The sequence below is a fragment of the Meleagris gallopavo genome, chromosome 11 (assembly GCF_905368555.1).
Source record: "Meleagris gallopavo chromosome 11, MGAL_WU_HG_1.1, whole genome shotgun sequence".
Classification (NCBI taxonomy): Eukaryota; Metazoa; Chordata; class Aves; order Galliformes; family Phasianidae; genus Meleagris; species Meleagris gallopavo.
The window spans coordinates 726,234-748,753 of record NC_139414.1 but is presented as its reverse complement, the minus strand read 5'-3'; the positions used below and the strand labels follow the sequence as shown (position 1 = coordinate 748,753).

The window sequence follows — 22,520 nt, the reverse complement described above, 5'->3', positions numbered from 1 at the left end:
AACTGGGGCTGCTGGCCCTGTGCTGTTCATAAGATGTGAGCTCCAAGTCCGTGCTGCGCCCAGCCTCCTTGGATACAACTTTTACAAAAGGGTGTTTTGGAGCTATCTGTCACTGTTGCTGTGACGGGGTGTGTAGGAAACAGCCTTTGTGCAAATGCAGCCATGCTAGGATCTGCTGCAATGACGCATGCGTTCCCAGCCCCCGGCTCCTGTGGGCTTTGCTCTGAGATTTCAGTGCCCAGAGCAGCGCTTGAGAAGCCTCAGTGTGGGCATCTACAAATCGTGGTGTCCTCGCCCATGTCCTGCTGTTCTGCAAAGAACAGTTTCAGTGTGGGAGGCGTGGGGCAGCTCTGCAGCAGAGTGCCGCTACCGCAGATTGCTACTGAGGCGTTTCAGAGCAACTACGGGCTATTCTGCTGCATTAATAATTGATAGCATTTGTTGAAGAGAAATAAAATCTGTTAGAAAATAACACATTTGTCGTAGTGCTTCGGATGTAGGAGATGTTTGCAGTATGTCTTTTGAAAAGTGGTGGGAGGAAAATCTCGTTGGCGAGAAGTGCCTGTGCGAATGGCTTGGGATAGGGGCACAAGTGAGAGACCTCTCTACAAACGTGGCCCCTTTGTAATGCTGAGTGTTTGAATCCTTCATGTTATCTGTATTATACTGTATAATTGTGTAAGATACATATGTTTACAATAAATTCTTTTATTAGCTGTGATGGGTTTGTCTGACTGGTACCTGTCACTCCGAGTAAGTTGCTCCGAGCCCACAGAATAAGGGGTTTTGTAATGCCCTGCCCTCATGTTCATAAACATATCTGCAGCAAAAGGGCAGCCTTGTGGAGGTGGTGGAAATGTGATGATGATGGTTGAGCTCTACCCACTGACACGCGCTTCTCCTGCTTTCCCTATGCTCCCTTATTAGCCATCCCTTCTGGCAAGAAGGGCCTCTGCCGATGGCTGCCAGCTGGCTCCAATCCGTGGGCATATCTGTGTCCTGCTCTGCTCCTTCCCTGTTAGCAAGGGCCTGGAAGCATCGGGCTGAGCTGGAATGCGTGCCTGGGAGACACTGGGCCATCTGCCTACGGAGGTGAAGTCCTTTGCACTCATGGTCCCTGCGTGCTGCCCTGGTGCTGCGAGAGGCTGCGCTGTGCTGACTGCACTGTGCTGACTGCATTGAGCGCAGCTCTGGCCTGAACAGCTGCGGCCTTCTGCCGTGCACCGGGCTGCTCCTCCGCATTGAATGGTGCTCTGAGGGCCAGAAAAGGGCAAGTCAGGATGAATAAGGCAGAGGTAGGAAGCTTGCAGCTTCCAAGAAATTTGTGTAAAGAGAAATGCAGTTTTATAAAAGGAAATGTGGAGTGGGACCAGAGGAGGGCCTGCTGAGCACTAAGGTGCTCTGAGGGCTGGAGCACCTCTCCTATGAAGAAAGGCTGAGGGAGCTGTGCTTGTTCAGCTTGGAGAAGAGAAGGCTCTGGGGAGACCTCATTGCAGCCTTCCCGTGTTTAAAAGGAGCTTATAACCAGGAGAGGAACTCACTTTCTTTTCAGAGGCTGATAGTGACAGGACAAGGGGCGATGGCTTTAAACTAAAAGGGGGGAAATTTAGGTTGGGTGTTAGGAAGACATTTTTTATTCCGAGTGGGCAAGGTGCTGCTGGCACTGCTGCCCAGAGCTGTGGGTGCCCCATACCTTGAGGAGCTCAGGGCCAGGCTGGGTGGGACCCTGGGCAGCCTGAGCTGGGGGGGGGAGTAGTGGGGGATGGAACTGGATGATATTTGAGGTCCTCCAACCTAAGCTGTTCTGTGTTAAACACAGACCAGTCATTAGTGTGCTGCCTGGGACCTTTCCAAGCTCAGGCAATGAGTGTTGTTCTGAGGCATGGGGTATAGTAGAGCTTCACCCCAGCACACAGCCATGCAGGAGTTCTGACCTCACAGCAGCTGTCCCTGCACAGCAGCATGAAACCAGAAACCACGGTCCGGAGGTGGTAAGTTACAGAGCTCCAGGTATAAAACTTCTCTTTTAAAGAACATCTCTCCATGCATCAGATAACCAACCATTGCCTGAAGTGTAACTCAGAGTTGAAAAACTTTGCTGGATGTGAATATGAACCCAGAGCAGCTGGGAAGGCAAACAGCAGTGTGAGAGGGGTGCTGGGAGGTGCCAAGGGCCATGGAAGTGCTGCAGGTGGGGGATGCAGGGCCACACTATCCTGCGGAGGCTGAGTGCTCATGTCTTACAGTGTAAAGAAGCATTAGGAAGGAGCCAGTAGCCAAAATATGTCTTAATTTATTAAATTAAATCCAGTCCCTTTGATAAAATACAAGCTCATTATATTCTGGTTTACAACCAGGTTGATGTTTTTAGAAATAGGTGAATTAACAAGATAGATGGGATAGGCAATTTTTTTTTTTTTTTTTTTTTTACTTTTTCTGATAATAAAATCCAAGATTGAAATGAACCAAAACTGAACAAAACAACAAAACAGTTGAAAACGTTACAAAGAGATTAATCGAGCAGATTCACTTCTTCTTAGAAACGTGCCATGCAAAACCTTTAGCTGAGTTTGAATGCTTTGAGTGCAATTTCTTGAAAAAATGAGCCTCCTGAAAAATGGTTTCGGCAAGCACTGCTGTTACTGTACATCCTGAGGCCCAAAAACAAGGGCTAGAGGCCAACACCAACCTCTTCACTTTCACTGCTGCCAGGAAAGCCAGATTCTCACCTAATGCACTGAGAAGATGCTTTCTGCATGAATCCTGTGTAACATCCACACTCTAATGCTTCCAGTGCTCTTCTTATCAGTTACCAGCACCTGTTGCATGTTTGCAGAGTCCTCAGACCTCATTAAATCTGCCATTGGCCTCAGCTGGGGGAACGTGAAGAGAGAATCCCTGTAATGAGCCCGTGTGCTCACAGATTAATGCCTTTCTCATCATTCTGTCTGAGGCGTTGCCTTTCATTTTAGCCAACGTATTGGTATCTTTTGAATGTAGAAAGGAAAAGTTTTGCATCCTTTTTTCCAAAATAATCGGTAAAAACAGGAACTAAGGAGCAGACTCGTCATATTGCAGTAAGTCTCTGAGATAGCAACTAAAACCATGGGGGTCTGGATGAACAGAGGCTAAAAAGGATGGTTTCTTAAAACACACCTCCAATATCTCAGCAAAAGCTAGATCCACACTGACCTAAAAAAATGAGCTTTAGAGTAATGCCACTGAAAACGGCCTATCTTAGCAATGAGGGATGTCATACATTCTATGCTAACATTTTTCTTTAAGAAGAGTTTCTAAGTAACATTCACTTCTGGTTGCTCCTAGCACTAAGATTAACATCACCAATAGGCAGGCAGAAACGTAGGCATTTCAAGGCAAAACTTTCTACCTTGCATATGCAAAGAGTTAACATTTATTAAAAGTAGAAGCACGTCCTCTTCCTTAAAGGATCACAAACTGCTTTAGGTAAAATCCAGGTGCAATATTTACATCCACCCCACAAGTATTCTACACCCACCGAAGCTCAGTGCGCTCACTGCCCTGCACACACAGCTGCCCTGCACACACAGCCCCCCAGCACAGCAGTGCGGAGCTGCCAGCGGTTCCAGCAACCCCGGGGGTTCAGAACAGCCCTCCTTGTGCTGGGGTCCGGTGCCGAGGTGTGTGCAGGAGGCAGCTCCACGAGCTGAGAAGTCAGGCAGGTGCTCCCTGCCCCGCGCTGCTCTGGGGTTTGGTTTTAGTTCTTGCTCCTGTTTGTGACTTCTCCCTCCCGCTGCACACAGCAGAGCAGAGGGTTGCTGCACGCCTTGCTGGCTGTGCTGCCCCGTCAGCCTCCCATCGTGCCGCCGGCTGGCACGGCGAGGAACCCGCTCCCTAAGGAACCGGGTCACGCCTTGCCGCGTGCTTTGCCGGCTCTGAATGGAGCGCTTTACAATCTGCGCACTCACAGAAGGACAGTGCCCATCCCCGATCGCTGGAGCCGCTCCTGCTGACGTCGGTTCTCTGATCCCAGCGCTCCTCGTGCAAATTGCATAGTGACGCATCCAGTCGGAAGCAGCGCCGTGCCGCTGCCCGGTGCGAGGAAGGCCCTGCGTCACACGTTGAGGATCCGCGACGGCGCCTGGAAAACAGCAGAAGGATTGGGGGAGAACCTGGTCTTCACCTCTGGGATCTGCTGAGATGAGAGGAGAGCAGCATTAGAGCAATGCAGGGTGCAGTTTTCCGCACAGCTCGGGGGCTCTGAGCATCCTGCCCACCTCTGCCCCCTCCCCACAGATGCCCACAGGCAAACACCATGCCGTGCCACTGCAGGACCGGTGCTGGATGGAGGCAAGGAGCTGAGCAGCACGTCTGGATGTCAGCTCTTGGGAGAAGGCTGCCAGGGCTCTCAGTGCCCAAAAACAGAGCCCTACAAATGCTGGCTGTGCCAGCTATAGACCTGCAAGGACCCTCGTGGGGTATGAGCACTTCGGCTCTGGAAGCGTGCAGAGATAATGGAAGTGATCAAAACTCTTGTGTCTCTGGAGTCAAAATTTCACCCTAGTGGGTGCACCTGTTGTATTAAGAATGAAGAACAGGTGGGTGCTCTGTGTCTGCATTAGAACCCAAAAGATTTGAGACAGGAGCTGCGTGCTCAGCCCAGGACTGGGGGTATCTGCCCATAAAGAATGAAAACCCTGCTGGCTGCTGAGGATTCTGACAGCACCATCCTGCCAAAAATGATGAGGCCACGGGGAAAAAGCCATTGATCTGTTTGTTGTTGTTGAGCTGCTTTGCGTTTTCCATTCCTCCGGGGATGCATCTGACGTGCTAAGGAACAGAAGCGGCATCCCAGCCAACCTGTCCTCCGCTCAGCAGCAGGGCAGCCAGCGCTCCGAGTCCTGCAGGCAGCTTGACAGCAAAGCCAACCTGGTCGGCAAAGCCATGGGCTTCAGGCAAGAGGGGAAGTCCAAAAGGCCAAGAGTAAACCAAGGGGAGTCTCACTGTCTCACTCCTATCAGAAATGGTGGTTCCTTGTCACCTACTCAATTTTGTATGCCCCTCCTTAGCTGCCTGTGCCCAAGATGCTGTGAGGATCTCCAGCTCCAGCACGTGGGGTCTTTACACAGCCTGTAGCACAGTGCCCTAGGTGACATGTGTTTCCGTCTGGGATTTCACTTTTCACTCTCTCTTCCTTAAGAAGTGGTAGAGACTGTGGGGTTCCTCTGGGACCCCATCTTTGGGATCCTGTCGGTAGGCTGCAAGCACAGGAGGGCTGCATGCCTTAGAATCACAGAATCACCAAGGTTGGAAAAGACCTCCACGATCATCTACTCCCACCATCCACCCACCACCAGTATCTCCCACTAAAACATGTTTTGCTGCCCCTCTCCTGACTTCACCAAGAATAGAGAACTGCCATTTCATGGCAGCTCTGCCCAGGACAGCTGCCAGCCTCCACATCTCCCACCAGTCCTTCTCTGTTTGTGACCAGCGGGGATGGCAGGGCAGCTCTGCTGGCTGTCTTACAGCTGCCTGATGCACAATATCACACTGCAGCACAGCACAGAGGTGCTCCTCCAGAGGCAGTGCCCCTGCAGCCCCTGCTGCCAACACCCCCTCAGCCCACGCTGCTCAGAGCACAGGGGAAGCATCGGTGAGGTTTGCAAATGCTCTCTTTTGCCTGAGGTAAGTGTCCCACTTTCCGTGGGTATCGCTGCACATACCCATCCTCTGCGGAGGCCGTACTTTGCCATCTGCTGATTAAACATTTCTTCCTCGCGTTCTCCAAGGCAAAGATTTGCTTTATGCACGCCTCGCTCTCAGGCTGGGTGCGGGCGGGCTGCAGGCTGTCCCTCTGGAAGCCAGGGCTGGGCACCCAGCAGTGGGGCACGGCTTTATTCTGCACACCTCACTCCCCTAACAGATGAGACATTCCAGATGTGCATTTTTGGGCTTTACCCACACTGACTTTGGGATTAAAAACGTGTTAATTACCTTATAGTCTGCCTTGTAACTTGTCTCCTGAACAAAATGGTCATCTGGGATAATGAAGCCTTGCTTTGTCTTTATGGGCTTGGATGGTTTTGCTCCAGTCCAAGGGCGATACTCTTGCCTGAAACAAGATGGTTGAGACAAAAGAGCCCATAAAACACAACAGATTCATTGACTGCCTCAGCTCAGAGCGGCTGCAAACCCAGAAGGCAGATTAGATATTGCTCACAGTGCTGAGCTTATCTAAACCAGGAATAAAAGAATGGAGCCTAGAGGCCTGAAGCTCAAAAAGCCCAGAGATGCGCGGGGCTGATGGGCTGCCCTGACTTCTCTGTTATTCCTGGCTCACTGCCTGGCCTACGCTTCATTCCTAAGCACAGTTCCAGCCTCACAGTGCTGCCCCTCGGCTAATTCATAGCTGTGCAGTGCAGCCCGGGGTGCACCTCACCTGGGGACAGAGCAGCAAATCAACTAAATTATTGCTAGAAGATGAAGTTAGCATCTCTGCAGCAGGTGCTCCGGGCCAACCAGTGCCCTGGGAGCACAGCCTTTCTGCAAGCAGCACCTGGCAGCACACCTGGGATGCTCTGAGCAGCAGCAGCAGGGTGAGTCCTGCCACGCTGGGCATTGCAGAGAGACAGTGTGTGCTGTGAAGCCCTTCACTCTGTGCTGGCCTGCCTCCATGCCCTGCAGCCCAGCACTTACAGCACTCTTCCATCGCAGTCGGCATTTCAGTACCTCGTCTTTATGGCATGGTTTATTTGCCCAGTTAGTAACCAGTGGAGGTCTGAGTGACCACATTATGGTCCCACTCCTTTTTAAGAAACAGAGGAGACAGCTCAGTTAGCAGAGCAGAGGTAGCTCCATGAGCTGGCCTTTCCTCCTCCACTGCACTCATCTGCTGACACCAGGGAAAGCTCAGCAGCACTTCTGAACATTTCTCACCTTTTCCCCCGTCAGACTCAAAGCCGTGTGTGCAGCCCGGGATCCCTGCCAGCAAGGCAATGAGCTGTGGGATCCTGCCGGATGAGAGCTGGGATGGGAGTGGGAAAGGAAGAGAGGGGGTGGGAGAGATGGAGCCGGAGGGTACGACCCGCATGTGGGAGTGAGGAGGAGGAAAGCTGAAGATGTGGCTGCTTCTGTCTCAGCCATCGCCATAGTGATGTCAGGCAGTGCTCATGCCTCAGGAAAAGGTGGCTCAGGGAGGTGGTTCTCCCATCTTCCCTTCCTTCCCTTTTTCCTCAAATGTAGGTTTGGGTTCCTCCTCACTTAATGCAGCAGCCCATGCTAGCACAGCCTCTCCCCACCGCATGCTGTCCTCACATGGCTCTGCCTCATTCTCCTGACTGGGGCCTGCAGTGTGTAGTCAGCCCAGCACCCAGCCCTACAGCGAGTCCTACAGCCAGCCCAGCCCAGCACCCAGCCCAGCCCCTGCACTCCCCAAACAGCATGGCAGACCAGGGTCTGCAGGACTAACTTTCCCAGGCAGCAAGATACTTAAGGGCATAAAAAGAACACTGAGCCTTGGCTAGAAGCGCTTTACTTCTGTTATTTGGGCTGTGTTTCAATATCTTGCTGGATGAGGGACGAAGCTCTGCAGGGGTGCCCACAGTTCTTCACAGTGGGAGCACATCGCACTGTGCAGCCCCATCCCTCTGCCTATCCTGTGTGCCCCAGCTCCCCTTGCAGAGCACTGACTCATCTCGAGCCTGTAGAGCTCCATGCGAAAAGCTGGGGTCGCACGGAATGCTCTGGAGAGCAGGCTGCTACGCTGTCCTTCCACCCTTCGGGTAGATTTCCTCGTTCATAATTAAAAATATCCACTTTTACCTTTCTTTTGGCTCTGGGAAGACTCCCACAAACGTCCCAGGAAAGGTTATCAGGGTGTTTGCCTTCTGCTAAATGCCCTGTAAGCCCGGTGGGTCAACCCAACGGATCAGCACGATGGGTCGGTGCGATGGGCACGATGGGTTGATGCGATGGGTTAGCCCGATGACCGCACCGCATAAGGGAAACACACAGGTGTGTTTGCGGCTCAGCTTCCTCCCGTTCCGGACAAGGAGCGCAGAGCAAGCTGCAGCAGGACTCGCAGAGCGAAGTCTCACCGACGCATCGACGCCGCCCGAACGCCACAGGGCTTCACCGCCGTACCCGCGCGCCCCACCACAGCTTCCCCCTCCCGCAGGATCCCGCTTCTGCCACGAAGGGGGAACCCGGCGGAGCCCGGCCGCACCGCAGCCAACCAACACCAACGACCTACGGGCGGTGCGGAGCGATTTCTCCCCGCTCCCCTCCGAGAGCGCGGCGCGGCCCCGGCCCGACCGCCGCGGAGAGGCCGCCCAGGGCTCCGGCAGCTCCGAGGGCATCGCCACGGCCGCTTCCCCGGCGCGGTGCCCGCCCGCAGTGCCCGCGCTCCGCCCCGCCGCCCCCGCGTGCCGTACCTGTAGGACGTGGTGGGGCCGCCGTCCGCCCGCGGGCGCCGCTCCGGGCGGCCGATGCCGGGCAGGGCACGGACAGCGCGGGTCGGGGCGGGCGGAGGCGCCGTCGCTCGGTGGCCGCCGCTGCCGGCGCTGACCCAGGGGCGGGCGGCGCGGCGCGGGAGGGGCCAGGCACGGAAGTCCCGGCGGTACTGCGTCTCGGCCGCGAAGGGCTCCGGCGGGGAGCCGCGCGCGGGGCCGGGCCGCGGGCGGGGAGCGGCGGCGGGCGGACGCGGCGGCGACGGCGGGGCGGGCGCGTCCTCCTGCTCCTCGATGTCCGAGTAGTTGCGGATGGTGAGCGGCACGGCCAGGTCCGACCTGTCCAGCTGGCTCCAGAAGCGCGCCAGGCAGCACACGCGGCTTATGCACGGCCAGGCCATGGCCGCCCGCGGCCGCCCCTCCTCCCGCCGCCCCCTCCCCGCTCCGCCGCCCCCGCGCCGGGATCGCGGCCGCACACGTGACCCCGGGGGTGCCGGGCCGGGGGGGGGTTTGTGCGGAGCTCGGGGCAGCGGCGGGACGGCCGGAGGGGCGGGCGGTGCGGCGGGACGCGCTGCTGCCCAGCTCCCCCTCCCGCCCCGCGCGGAGCTGCCCCGGCACCGCGCCGCCCCGCAGCCTGCCTGCGCTGCGCGGAAGGCGAACAATTGCGGCTTTTCACGCTGAGCCGTGACTCGATGCTCTTGTTTTTCCCCCCGCACAAACGCTGCCCGCTGTCTCTGCCAAGCAGCTGCGCGATTACCGCGTTGCGTTTCTCATCGCAACAACGAGCTCTTTGAAGAGGAGGGAAGAAAGCCTTCCCCGCACCGTGGGCCTCTCCCCTCCTGCCCGCCCGCTGCTTACTGCCCCGTTCCCGTGCCCCGCCATCCCGTGCCGGGTGCCCCACCGCACTCTCCAGCACCCACCTTCCCCTCGCACTCTGAACGCTGCGGAGCAGAGAAGGCTGCCGGGCTCTGGCGGACGACGCCGCGTAAAGGCTCAGGTGCAAAATGACACCAAACTCGCTGCTCGGCAGTCGGAGCGCTTCTGTAGCGTCCCGCAAGCGCTACGTGCTCCCGCACCACAAGCACAGCGAACCCAGACGCTGAACAGCCTCTAAAAGGGGAACGGCGGCATCGCGAGCCGCGGCTTCTGCGCTGCGCCCTCCCGCACCGCCCGCCCGGTGCCATCTGCTGCTGCCGGCGCTGAGCACCGAGCTGTGCCGGCTCACAGCCTGCAAAGCAGCGTGCTCAGTCCTCAGTGTCAGAGGGAGGTACACAGGAGGGAGAAGCGAAAGATCAGAGCTCGCTCACTCCTGTTTAGCAGTGTTTATCCATGCAAGAGTGTTGTAATGTACAAAAAGATTTTGTAGTCTGGTTTTGTAGACTGGCTTGCAGTCGGAGATGCAGTGTGCATCAGCACACCTGGAAGGATGGTGCAGCCTGGGGAAAGCTCAGCCCCCACCTGCTCCTATCCGAGTGGGCTTTCGCCCCTTGCAAACATACCCAAAATCCAATTTTTGCTTTCATTTGTATCTGCGGAACATTGCCCACAAACCATTCTCCTCAGGCAGCTGCTTCTGCTTACAGCTGTACTGATCTTGTGCTCCTCCATTTTTGCTGAAGCTTAACAGCAGATTCTGAATCAAATATTACTCCTCCAAAGTTCTTACAGAAAACGAGCAAGACTTAAAACAGAGGAAAAGCAGTGAAATATCTAAAACCATACTGTAAGTCATTTTTCCACTGTACGTAATTATGAAACAGATAAAAGATCCTGTCAGTAAAGTCTAACAATATACAGCAGCATCTTGGAAGCAGACAAATTAAGACAAGCTGAATGAGCCGAGGAATAAACCAGCATGGAGGCCTTGGCTATCTGTACAAACCATTCAGTATTGTTTCAACGACTTCAGGTTCAGCCCAGAGGAGACCGCTGGCTTTCCCACTCAGCAGGCAATATTTCAGCAATGGAAGTTCAGCAATAAAGCACATGGAAGTCCAAGTCCTGCCATGCCGCATCTAACCCACACCTTCTAGAAAAACAGCCAGCAATGGGCACCAGGGGATGATCTGTCAGGGAAGATCCCTCAGATTTGCAAACATTTATCTTCCCAAGTATTAACCAACTGTACAAACATCAGAATTCTTTTTGGCAGAACTTTCATCCACTTTATGGCTTTTTCATTGCTCCTTAAAAAAAAGTAAGACAGAATGCTGGCTCAGAGAAATAGGGTAAAAAACTTTATTGTTCCACCTTTGTCAGAGGTCCTTTTCTAGTGATAGGCATTTCTATAACTGAAGTTAATGTCAGGCCTCTAAGAAGCTGAGGTTTCTAATGTGGAGTAGCAAAAAACCCTCCCAGATCAATCTCATGCCTTCAGTACGGCAGTTGCACAGTGGGATTAGGGTCAGTTAGATCTTCCACCTCCTTTTCCTGCATTCCTTGTCCTCATTTCGTGCCAAGCTTTCACCAGCGGCTCTCTGTTCTTCCATATGAGCTCATGGCCGTAAGTCACGTACCACCTGAGAAGGAAAATGCCAGTCAGAACTAATTGCAACTTCTCTCTGCAGCCGAGGAACAGACCTACTGCTAAAGGCAAGTAACTGCTTGCAATAGCAGACAAGATAAACCAAGGCAGAAGTAGCATTTTTGGAAGGTGGCAATGTTAGCTAAGCCACTTGTCCTCTTAACTCCAAGAAAACTTCCTAACGTTCTTGTGTATCACAGTCTTCAGCATGAATGCCTTTCATGCCTTTAATTTCAAGCCTTAGTGACATAATTTAAAGAGATACAAAAAACTACTTTCATGTAACACTTAAATGTAAAGTTACTTGTGTTAATCCTCCGTAAACACTAAGTAAAAGGTATTCTTGTACATAAGCACAATGCAAACTCCCCCATTATAACTGCTCACACTCCATTCAAATAGCTTTTTCTTCAATGAAATAAATAACTGATCTGCTGGAGTGCTCTGGATTGATTTATACTCATGCGGATACTTATGTGGTTTTGTATAAGTGATTACACAAGGGAGGTTATGGAGGATAGGATGGGGGAGAGGTTGAACCACATAACAAAATAATCACTGAATAGAATGTATACATAAGAGAGAAGGAAAGATGCTTGTAAAACTTGAGTGCAACTGCTACTCTGAAAAAAGCATCGAATTTTTGGTATATTTGTGACTGCATTTTTAGCTGACATAAATACATTACCTGCAAATTTTCAAATGCAATGTACAGAGTTGCAACAGATATTCATCTCAAAGAAAAATCTGATCACATCTCTTTACCAGACTCTTCTAAGACCTTCCCTTACCAGAGAGGAATATGAAAAATAGTGTTTTGTAGCTGAGAATCTGCTCCATCAAACAGCATTACTGTGCTTTGTATCTGTTGTAGTTTCCATGGAAATGAAGAGGAGGCATTACTTTTGGAGTGACCTGCTTATACGCAGCCCAAGGCAGTTCCTCTTCGCTCAGTGCCACCCAGGCAAGCCAAAAAGCTGGACAGCCAACCATTCAGTAAATGAATCTGTATTACTATGAGAAACTGAGAAGGGAAGGAAAGCAGGCTGTGCAGGGTGAAACTTTCCGCCAAGCAGCAGCAAAGGCAAACCTGCCTGCAGACCAAACTAAGCACCCTCCAACCAGACTATAGCTTTCAGACACACTGTGAGAACAAACATTTAGTAATCACTGTGCTCTCTGACCTCAGGGAAAGTGGAAGGAACAATGTTCTACACATTTCCACAGGAGCCCGGGTTCCCTGATAACCTAGGGAATGCTGCAGAATAAACCCACTGGACACACTTCTACAACAAGCTATAAACTCATTCTTTATCTGGTCTCGTTAGACATCAGGTAGGCTTTCAGCCTATGTTTAAAAACACTACTAGCAATGTTAAGACAACAGTGAGTGCAATAAGGGGAAAAACTCATTAGTTAATGTGGTTCAAACATGGAACAATGCAGAACTGTTTGCTACAAACTCGCTTCTAGTAGTTCTTCACAATTAGGCTACAAATACAAAAGCAGCAACACTGAAACACAGCACTAGGGGCTGCTTGAAGAATGTGGCCTCAGTTCATACTCATTCAACTCTAAACTGGTAATCAGAAATAAACATTTCAGACTCAAGAATTTTCTCAACTGTTCAACTCCAGAAGCATTTTAATTTGTTATACCATGTTTTGTGAGAATCTGTTCTGCCCTGTGACTCTTCAGTGTGCCAGGGAGAGCAGGACAGAGAAAGCCAGCCCAGCTCACAGCGACAGGGCAGTCGGACGTCCAACCAAGGACAGCTCAGCTCAACTTCCTTCAGTTCTAAGAATCTGAGAACAGTACTTTTCCACACAATTTTAAGACATTCTAAGAATAACACTGACTCCTCTTCAGTGCTATTCAAGACAACTTACAAAAATAAATAATAATAATCCCCAAAACTTCAGAGATAAGCTATGTATGTGGGGGGGTGAAAATCTGCCTAGGAGGGATTTAAATGTGACACTTACATTCCGAATAGAGCTCCCCCTAGATGTGCAGCATGGTCAAAAAATCTCCAGCCCAGAGCAAGCCCTGCAGTGTCAAATGCAATTATGGCTTTTAAAGCCTGCAAAGGAAGAGAACATGGAACAGACAGGATCAGACACAGTACGTAATGGCCACTGCAAACCTTCATATTCTAGCAGAGACTAAAGATCTGGATTAAAAAGCATCTCATAACCTTCATATCAAAGCAATCACTGTAAAAATGTGTTTTACGAATGGATGTAAGCTGCTAGCTGTATTGTGCTTTTAAAATACAGTCATGAGGAAGTGAGGAATAATGCTGAGGAGGAACATGGTCTTCCCAAATAACAGCTCATTCCAAGAGACCAACAGGAAGAAAATGAATGTTAGGACAATGCGTTCTTTAATTAGAATTTCTTTCCTGGATGACATGTGACAAGTTAGAATAGCAGCTTTGTTGCTGTATCAGCTCTGTTATTTTATTACAATATACATGAGTTAGGCTACAAGAGCACTTACAATTTAGAAATTAAATGGTAGAAGTTCTTAGTAAAGGCTGAAAATGTTCTGTGGTTTACACCATAACAGCTGGTGCTGTTCTTGTTTTACTGCTGTAATGCAAACTTCCTCATGGCAGTGCTGGCTGTGGCTCTGTCAGCAATTCTACCCTGGTGATCTTTTTCAGGAAAGATGCAATTAAAGACTAGCATGCAAAAAAAAACAAAAAAAAAACAAAACAAAAAAAAAAACTCACATCCACCCAAACAGAAGCACAAGAAAAACATAGGCTGCATTTACCACACAAACACAGCTGACAGAGTTCAACAAAATATTACAATCACAAATCTTGAAATGACAAAGCTTAACTGCTCTAAGTAACATAAGAAAACAACTTTAAGTAGTGGACTAAAGAGGATTAACTTATTCTCCCTGTTCACTGCAGGGCAGTTGGACTAGACGGCCTTTAAAAGGTCCCTTCCAACTCAAATTATTCCATGATTCTGTGATTCAAGCAAGTCAAGCAGACACAAAAACCTTCTCCTAAATGGTGCAGTGGCTGTGTCTAAAAGCATTTAATCAAAGAAGGTCCTTCACTGAAGGAAAGCCCCAGTAGTTAATTTCAAATCCCAAAAGTGTTCTTTTAAGTATCAACAGGAAGCGTCCAAACAAGGAGGCAGGTGTTCCTAGACTGGAGTGTTATTGCCCTTGAAGTGAAACTCTGCCTTCCCAATCTTGAAGAATTTTTCTCCAAAAAGAGAGTCTAGATATTAGGTTAAGTTAACCTTGTTAACAAGGTTAACTCTATTAACAAGTGCTGCCACACAAAGTACCACTCACCAGAAAGACATCAGAACAGTATGTGTGCACACATCCCTCCAACAGATACACCTGAGTCCTTCTTAGCTTCCTTCACCATGGAGGATGGAACCTAGGATAACTCTAAACTGACTGCACACGTGTATGTGACTGCTAGGCCTTTTTCAAAGCCAATTTAACATCTTAGAGACATGAATGAAGAAGATGCTTTGAGGTGAAGGGCAGTTAGAGGAAAAATATTTTTCTTTGAGGTTCAAAGGTACTTACGTTTCCTGCTGTAAACGTGAACATGGGAAGAAATATGATGGCTAATTTTGCTTCTGGCATCTTTGTACAGACAGCTGCAAGGACAGTCATTATAGCTCCTGACTGTAAATACATTAAAACACATAGCAGTAAGCTGAGATGTTACATGTGGGAAAAAAAGAATTCTGCACCTGAATCTTTTTCCTTTTGATTTTAGTTTTTCTAAATGCTACACCACATAAATACCACAGCAAATCTGAGAAAAAAATCAGGCTATTTAAAGACAACTAACATTAATGTGCTTTCAGCAGGAAACTCTAGAAATCTGTATACACACATTAATCAGACACAGACATCTTAGATAATGGAAAACAAAGCAAGGAAAGTAACAGAGGGACAGGAACAAGAAATCTTTTGTCAATGAAACAGGTCTCTGGTCTGTACTAAACTGACTGCAGGCTTTTGTATCCATGGAAATGTTCAAAGCAAAAGATGTGAATACCACAAACTGATGCAACATTGCAATTTCAGTAAGCTAAGATTAATAAACCTAACAGAAATTGTTCTAGATATAATTTATTCACAAGATAAAGGGAAAACACACAGCACTAACAAAAATTCTAATTTAGAAACTGCTCATTAAATTATTCCTTCCCATTGAAAGCAAGAACCCAACTTCTGTCTGTTTTTCAAAATTTAGGAAAATAAGAGAAGTGTGTAAAACTCACAAAGGGCCATATTGACTTCAACATTATAGCTCATTAAGTGTTCTAAAACACTACACTACTGAAAACACCTGTACAGAACAGACCTCCTCAGCCCACCTCATACCTTTCAAACGGTGAGACTTCTGCCCGGACGGCTGCTCTTTCCGCACTGTACTCCCTAGAGGTTGCACTAGCAGCACATGCCAATTCTGAATACATGATCTCTTTCAAAAGTATTGTTTTTCAATTAGAGAAGATCATGACACACAACTATGTAATAACACAAGTTACAGAACTGGACTATCTGCTCAGTGCCAAGACCTGCTGTCAGGTACTCATTTACAATCCACTATGATTACTGTTAGTTCTGGGCTGTCACTGCAAGAGAGCTTAAATAACTGAAGAATATCCAAGCTTCTATCTGGTTACCTGGGCTTTGGTAACCCTTCCTAGTTAGTTTTCATGATCCAGAATATATTCTTTTAAGCAGATTAAAGAATATAACATGCCACATAGCTTCACAGAGTACACAAGATCTCTTATATTCTGAGATACTCACAGCTCCAAGGGATGGTTCAAACTTCCCCGTAGCCATTTTAGCAACATAACTGACAAAAGTGGAGATAACCCCTAGAAAGGAAAAATGCCCATTAGAAACAACATCACCACTGACAAGAATCACAAAGCTCAACAATGTTCTCTCTAAATTTTGCTAAAGAAAGTAGCTTTTTGTTTTGTTTTTGAACTTGAATGAACAGTCAACTTTTCCCAGGTAAACCCCATGAGTCCACACTGCAAGTATTTTGGTTTGGTAACCAAGATGACTGAAAAAAGAGAAACTTGTATCTCATAGTAGAACAGTAGAAGCCCAATACATTACAGCCATCAGCCCTTTGTGTGACAGCAAGTAAGCAGTGTAGTTAGTACAGAGCAACGTGTGGCACTGCACAGTTGCCATCTGTCACTGCACACTTATTAACCATGCACACTTTACTTGCACAAATATGTATTTATGTTTTCAAAATGTTGCAAATGTATGTATTTCACATTACCAGCGGAAAGATACACTGCAATGAACTGCTCACATCCCAGAAGAGAGACAACACTGCTGGAAAAGCTCCATAAAACATACATATTTGCTGCCATGTGGAAAAGAGAGAAGTGACTAAACGTAGAGAGCAGCATGGGAGAACACAGGGCTTCTACAAAAGAGAGAAACAATTAATGAAAAACAAAGTTAGTGTTCTAATTTGTTTCAGCATGCATGTCACACAGACTAAGAATTTATCAAGAGGCACTACAGGTTAATTGTACTTTGAATCCTCAAACACAAACTATGTAATAAACCCACGAATGTAACAAGTTTCAAATTCCAAAACCTTCTGAACAGCAGAACATATGCCTGAGATACGCACAGCTACTTTAGGTACCTATTAGGGAACGTTTCACATAAAACCTCAATCTTAAAACACTTTTTGTGTGCTTTGGAAAGACTTATATATACACACATAATAGTGAAAGATTATTAGTATCTTAAGATGAACATCTATATGAAATTATTTTGCTAGGGAAATTGATTAGTAAGAAGTACCAGCTCTTCTCACTGCAACAATAGCCTTGAAAATATAAAAAGGCCAAACAGCATGTTTAAAGATCAACACTGTTTCAAACGGAGTGTTTGGACTGACTGATCTGGATTAAAGCTGTCTTTGGTGCTAGAGACTATGCAGGGAATTCACTGAGTTTCCACCTCAGTAAAAATAAAGAGGACAGCAGAAACTACTTTCCCAATGCATATTTGTTTGTATGGGGCTGCTGAATCACGGCCTGAACCTCTGATTGATCACCTGAGGTGAGCAGTGAGTCAGCCACAGGAGCACAGGTGAAGACAATTCAGCTGTGCTGCAGGAAGGGGTGGAGAGAGAGGCTGCACCTCTCCTAGAGTCATGTAAGAGCTGACTGCTAGTGGGGAAGGATCTCTTCTGGAGATCTGCTCCACTGGAGTTCATCTCACAAGCCCAGGATAGGGTGAGTGACTTTCTCTCATTACTTCAATATAAATTATATTAGCTAAGCTCCTGGAGACACACACAAACATACACACACACACCACACCATACACCACACACACACACACACACACACACACACCATCTGTATATCCATTGATTATACATTGTTTCATACTTTCAATTCTTTTCTCTACAGTGAAAAAGAAAGCTAATTGCTGTGTTATTTAATACTAGTAGCTTCTTTTCCTGAGCTCAAAACACTTCACACATATAGGAAGCTGAGGGTATTTGTTTAGTTTATGTGGTTGGTTGTTTTTGTTATCCAAAGCCCAGCTTTGAAATCAGGAGACTGTACATAACATACAGACTAATGTCTGTATGAATACTGAGATGATCAGCATTCTGTGCAGGGAAGCAGTAGGGCTTGGTGTCACTAACTTCAGTGTCTCTTCACCTTTAGAAAGGCAAGAACTTCAGCCCACTGAATGCAGGAGAAGGCCAGACATCAGATAACTATTCTGACACTGCAATACTTAGAAAAGCACCAATGGTGGGGTTTATTTTTGACTAAAATAAAAAATCAGATGAATTCAGACAACATGATATGTTTGGGCATGACTGAGCTTACTTGCAGCTTCATCACCAGCAAGCACAGTGTCATCCCAAGCTTTTACACTATGTTCAAAGGCCCTGATACACACCAGTACAGAAAAGTCACTCAAATTAGTGTTTACTTACTGGAGGATGGATCTGAGGTGAAATATGTAAACATAATCCGTCGCATACCAGGCAGCCTCCATAGGCAGAATATGAAGACATTTGCAGCTATAATACCTAGCAAGAAGATAAACAGTATAGAAACAGACTATGAATATAACATGCTGTAATACTGTAATCAAGAGTATGCTCATAGTAACCATTCCTCCCCTCACTATTTCTTACTTTATAAAGTTTAGAAAAAGCAGTGAGAAATATGGAAAGTTCTAATTACAAACCTTATAAACAGAACACATAACTTCAGCTGGCATATTTTAACATACAGTTTAGCAAATGCAATGATGCAGAAAATCTGTACTGAAGACACTCACTCAGCACACCTCCACTGCGCTGTAGAATCAGTGAATGAAGAACCAGCTGTTTCTTGCCTCTCTAGCTACTTCTTCCCAAATACCTCCAGCTGGCTGACAGATACATCCAACCATGCACGGAGAGAAGGCTACAGGAACCACATCAATACTGCATGGTAACTGTTGAGTCATGGCCTGACCCACTGATTGAGCACCTGGGGAAAGGACCCAGTCAGCCCTGGGAGTATGGTTTTCAGGGAATTGTAATGATACTGGTTAGGCATCAAGTATAAAAAGCTGACTTGGTATTGCTAAGGTACAGTCCTCTTTGTGAGATAGCAAATGTACAGCTTTTTACTTCATAGATGTTTACTGTGATCTTATTTAAGAACATGAATGATTAAAAACAATAATGAAGCAAATTTACTGTTTCTTGTTTAGAGTGCTTTCTCTATTACTATTGAAGCACATTGGCTTTACTGTTCTGAAATTGTTGATAGTTCTCTAACACCCCGATGCAGCATACAAGGAAAGTGTTTCCTCTAGTAAGAAAGCCTATCTTGCTACAGCAAATATCTAAATGGCTGACCGGCTAGAATTTAGCATGTTAGATTATCTAAGTGATGAGAGATGATCTAGAGACTGCAGAATATGAGTCGTCATTCCCCAGACACAATATCATACTTCCATCTGAACCATCACCTGGCATGCTTATTGAAGAATAATTAAAAGCACTCTATAATGTAAGTAAGTGACACAGCATAGTGTTACTTAAAAGCTATTTCTAGCAGCCTGTTAATACAAACTGTAAGACATCTAACACTGGATATGGTTCAGCTATTTTATTTGCATCAATTTCTCCCCAAACATTACCTCTGCTTTGGGGATTTCAGGTAATGTTAACCTAACCAATCAAAACCACATCCCAACCAAAGGGAGGAACACTGCATAGCTGCTGCTTGTTTACAATGCTATATCTGTAAAACAGCAAAAAATTATCACAGAATTATCACATCCATCCATTGGTGAAATAATAAAACAAATACAAAGTATTCCTCCCTGTGGTGGCAAACAGTCATGTTACTTAACAGACGACGTAACTCCAGTCAACTTCAGTTGGATGAGAAAGCCCCACAGTTTAGGGGCATCTCATGTCTACCTAATATTTAAGATAACTCTTACAGAATTGCATGTAGAAAGAGAAAAGCACAGAATTAGCTCATACTCCTTCTAAAAGTATTTGCTGTTTCTCACAGTTCCTCAGAGATGTGTTGTGGGGGAGGATTCTAGCTAACTTCATAATTTACTTACAGTGGTGCAATATTTTTATGCACATAAAATACATTGTGAGAAGGAAGTGTAGCAGAAATAGTGTAAGTGCAAGCGTAAGTTCACACATGCTTGGTGCCTAACAACCTAAATGCAGTAAGAAAGCCATCTGTTTCAACATACTGTACCTGTTTGCCATATTTCTCTTCCTGTCAATGTCTAATACTTGTAAGCTAACACAAACCTGTCACAGTCCGCTGACCCTCAGTCAGGTTATTCCACCAGCTGTTAACCTGAAACAGAATTGGTATTTATCAGTGCTGCTGCAGAGCATCTGCAATTTCAAAAACAGTTGCAGAAGTCTATGAATGGAAGGTGTATGTTTGAAAGATGTCTAGTAAATCAGTTGCAGATTTCTGTACTTCTTCCTGGTTCAGCTATTTAAGTTGGCATTTCCTTACTAGGAAATCTAGGTTATCTATCCTCCTTCCTGACAAATCTACAGGTGGATCACAAATTTTTTCAAAAAAGAGAACAGGATAATATCACTTTGTACAACTCCACAGGTTACCTCTGCTTGTACTGAAGAAGGATCTACTCCATAATGCTTACTTTAGCAGATGAGCCAAAGTTAGCATAAATCCATCCCTAAGCCTCACTCTAACAACACACCACCCACCTTTCAGAGATTCCACTTTTGTGCCAGGGTCGCTTTTGCAGAGGTGGCTCACAAGATGTGGATACCATTCCCCCTTGCGTCCAGCTCACCCAGCCCTCCTTCCAGTTTAAAACCCCTGAAAAAGTTTATTTTGAGCTCAGTCAGCCCACACACAAATTCCCTCCCCTTTTCCCTTTGTGTGCTTTCAGAATGACTTTGGACAAATATTTAACTGACTGCTCAATGACTTTCCAGCTGTATTAATGAGTACATAGTCAGAGAAATCAGCTATAGGCTGGGAAACAGGTGCAATAATGCTATTAAACTATTCTCTATCTGATACCAGAGTTACAGCATTGTGGTTTTGGTTTAATGCTCTGGCCCAGGACACAGATGATACTGGTACATCCAACCAACTCCTCTGTTATGAAGACACTAGACTAACATCACTTCTAGTATTATAACAAAGTAGAATGCCCTCGGAATCTATGGGGACAACACAAATCTTTGAAAGTGGAACTCATCTACTGAGGAGAGAGGTTGGGAATTCAAACCTATGAATAGGATAGTTTTGTTTTACTTCTAGAAAGCTAATCAGCAGGTCTTCCTCCCCAGATTTTGAAGGAAAACAAAAGTATAAAGCTGAAATGATTTAAGACAAAGGTGTATGTGCTGAGCAGATCGTGTCCATTGGGTGCTTTTCACTGCGCACCACAACGTGCACAGTGCATGTGGCAAAGCTGGCACTGTCAAATGCTATCCAGGATCCTTTGCTGTTCCAGCGCACAGCCATGCCTCCCAGAGAAAGAAGAATGAGTGAGCAGGTGTGGGCTGCCACCAGCCACAGCAGGGACCTCAGCAATACTGGTGTTATTTTAGATTTAAATGCACCTAGCTGAAAATAAAAGGGGCTGGTAACTTTTGGGATGCCAACTAACTGCATGAGTATTGCACTACTTATGCTGCTGCTTACAGCCCAATTCAAAGCAATGCACGTGGAAGAGTAAGCTTTCCTTACAAATATCTCCTGAATCCTCATATTTGTAGGGTAGAATTAAAAATATCAATGCAATTCAGAAGCCAGAAGATTAAATAACTCATGCTCAAGGTTCAGAACGTGAGCCAGCTCTGTCATCTTTGGGAGTTGACATCTGGAATGCTTAGGAATGGCAGCTGTTGTAGTTTTTCCAGCGCCGGAGAAGCAGAATGTAGCTACGTTAGATATTTACAAGCTACTACCGTGGCTCTCTTCTCCCTTTGCCGGCCCCGCACCGCGGCCCCGCACCTGCTTCCTGAAGCTCCCCCTCTTCTGCGGCCGAATCTTATCCAGCCAGTCGGCCCGCGCCTCCTCGAAGTAGCTCTGGACCCGGGACTTGAGCGCCTCGTACTGCCAGATGGCCGCCGTGCCGAAGGCCGTGCCTGTGAACTGTGCCAGCGGTCAGCAAGCGGGGCCCCGCGCCCGGCCCCTCCCCCGGCCGCCACTCACCCCCACCGCGAAGAGCAGCGGCTTCACCAGGCGGCGCGGCGAGGGGCGGCCCCCGCGGGCGGGCGGCGGCGGGCACAGGCTGCGGCGGGGCGGCGGCGGGACGGGCCGCGCCTCGGCGCTGCCGGCGGGAGTCTGGGGCTCCTCGCTCCGCGGCCGCACCCGCCGGAAGCCCCGCCGCTGCCCCAGCAACACCGTCAGCCTGCGGAGAGAGAGCGGACAGTCACCGGACCGCCCCGCCGCCGCGTCCGCCGCCCGTCCCTCCCGGCCGTACCCGTGCGCCCGCGGGTCCCAGGCGCGGGCCCAGCACCGCCACGCCATGTTGGGGCCTCCCCGCGCCGAGCGCTTCCGGGGCGGCCGCCGCCATCTTGGGGGCGTGGCACCGGCCCTACCCGCCGCCACGTTGGGAAGGTCGGCCCCGGCCGCCATGTTGGGTGCGGCGGCCCCTCCGGCGTGCCCGGGCGTTACGATCTGTGCACGTGACGTCAGCGCTCCGTATTTGTAACAAAATCAAAATAATTTTTTTTTTAATGTAAAGTTTGTGTTAGCTTTGCAATTCAGAGTATCTTATTACTTTTTTTTCCCTTTTTTTCCCCAGAGACCTTATCAGGAGCCTGTTGTTCATGTGGCTGTCACAGCTCTCTATTAGCCCCGTTCAGTCCATGTGCGGCTTGGCAGTGGGAGCCGTGGGGCCGCCGCCTCAGGTGCCCACACAGCACGCCTGGCCTTCTGCTAGCAGAGGTTTTCTTTGCATGCCTGAGAAGAACAGGCACAGAAAATACTCAGTAGGACTGCCACACACCGTGCCTCCAGGGGTTGTCTTTC

The 22,520-nt window shown here is 48.2% G+C and overlaps 2 protein-coding genes across 8 annotated transcripts; both read right to left on the bottom strand.

The window, feature by feature from the left end:
• Positions 1-2,273: 2,273 nt before the first annotated feature.
• MAP6D1 (MAP6 domain containing 1) lies at positions 2,274-9,322 on the bottom strand. Of its 5 annotated transcripts, XR_014885425.1 has the most exons (4): positions 8,415-9,322; positions 5,977-6,094; positions 5,706-5,898; positions 2,274-4,120 (listed from the first exon to the last, which is right to left on the bottom strand). XR_014885425.1 is itself a non-coding variant. In XM_085232681.1 (3 exons), exons 1-3 carry the CDS (start codon positions 8,828-8,830, stop codon positions 4,094-4,096), a joined length of 615 nt encoding a protein of 204 aa, XP_085088807.1. In that variant the 5' UTR covers positions 8,831-9,318; the 3' UTR covers positions 2,274-4,093. The 5 variants fall into 5 exon arrangements, 4 of the variants coding, with proteins under 4 accessions (XP_085088807.1, XP_085088808.1, XP_085088809.1 ...); XM_085232681.1 differs by lacking the exon at positions 5,706-5,898 and having other exon boundaries at positions 2,274-4,174; positions 8,415-9,318; XM_085232682.1 differs by lacking the exon at positions 5,706-5,898 and having other exon boundaries at positions 2,274-4,171; positions 8,415-9,318.
• Positions 9,323-10,644: 1,322 nt separating this feature from the next.
• Positions 10,645-22,095, bottom strand: PARL (presenilin associated rhomboid like). 3 transcript variants are annotated; one of them, XM_085232676.1, is made up of 10 exons: positions 21,970-22,095; positions 21,699-21,897; positions 21,498-21,638; positions 19,799-19,847; positions 17,957-18,052; positions 16,259-16,408; positions 15,766-15,836; positions 14,521-14,622; positions 12,939-13,036; positions 10,645-10,948 (listed from the first exon to the last, which is right to left on the bottom strand). In XM_085232676.1, the coding sequence occupies exons 1-10, from the start codon at positions 22,014-22,016 to the stop codon at positions 10,834-10,836; spliced, it is 1,068 nt and encodes a 355-aa protein (XP_085088802.1). In that variant the 5' UTR covers positions 22,017-22,095; the 3' UTR covers positions 10,645-10,833. The 3 variants fall into 3 exon arrangements, with proteins under 3 accessions (XP_085088802.1, XP_085088803.1, XP_085088804.1); XM_085232677.1 differs by lacking the exon at positions 16,259-16,408; XM_085232678.1 differs by lacking the exon at positions 21,699-21,897 and having other exon boundaries at positions 21,970-22,093.
• Positions 22,096-22,520: the final 425 nt, after the last annotated feature.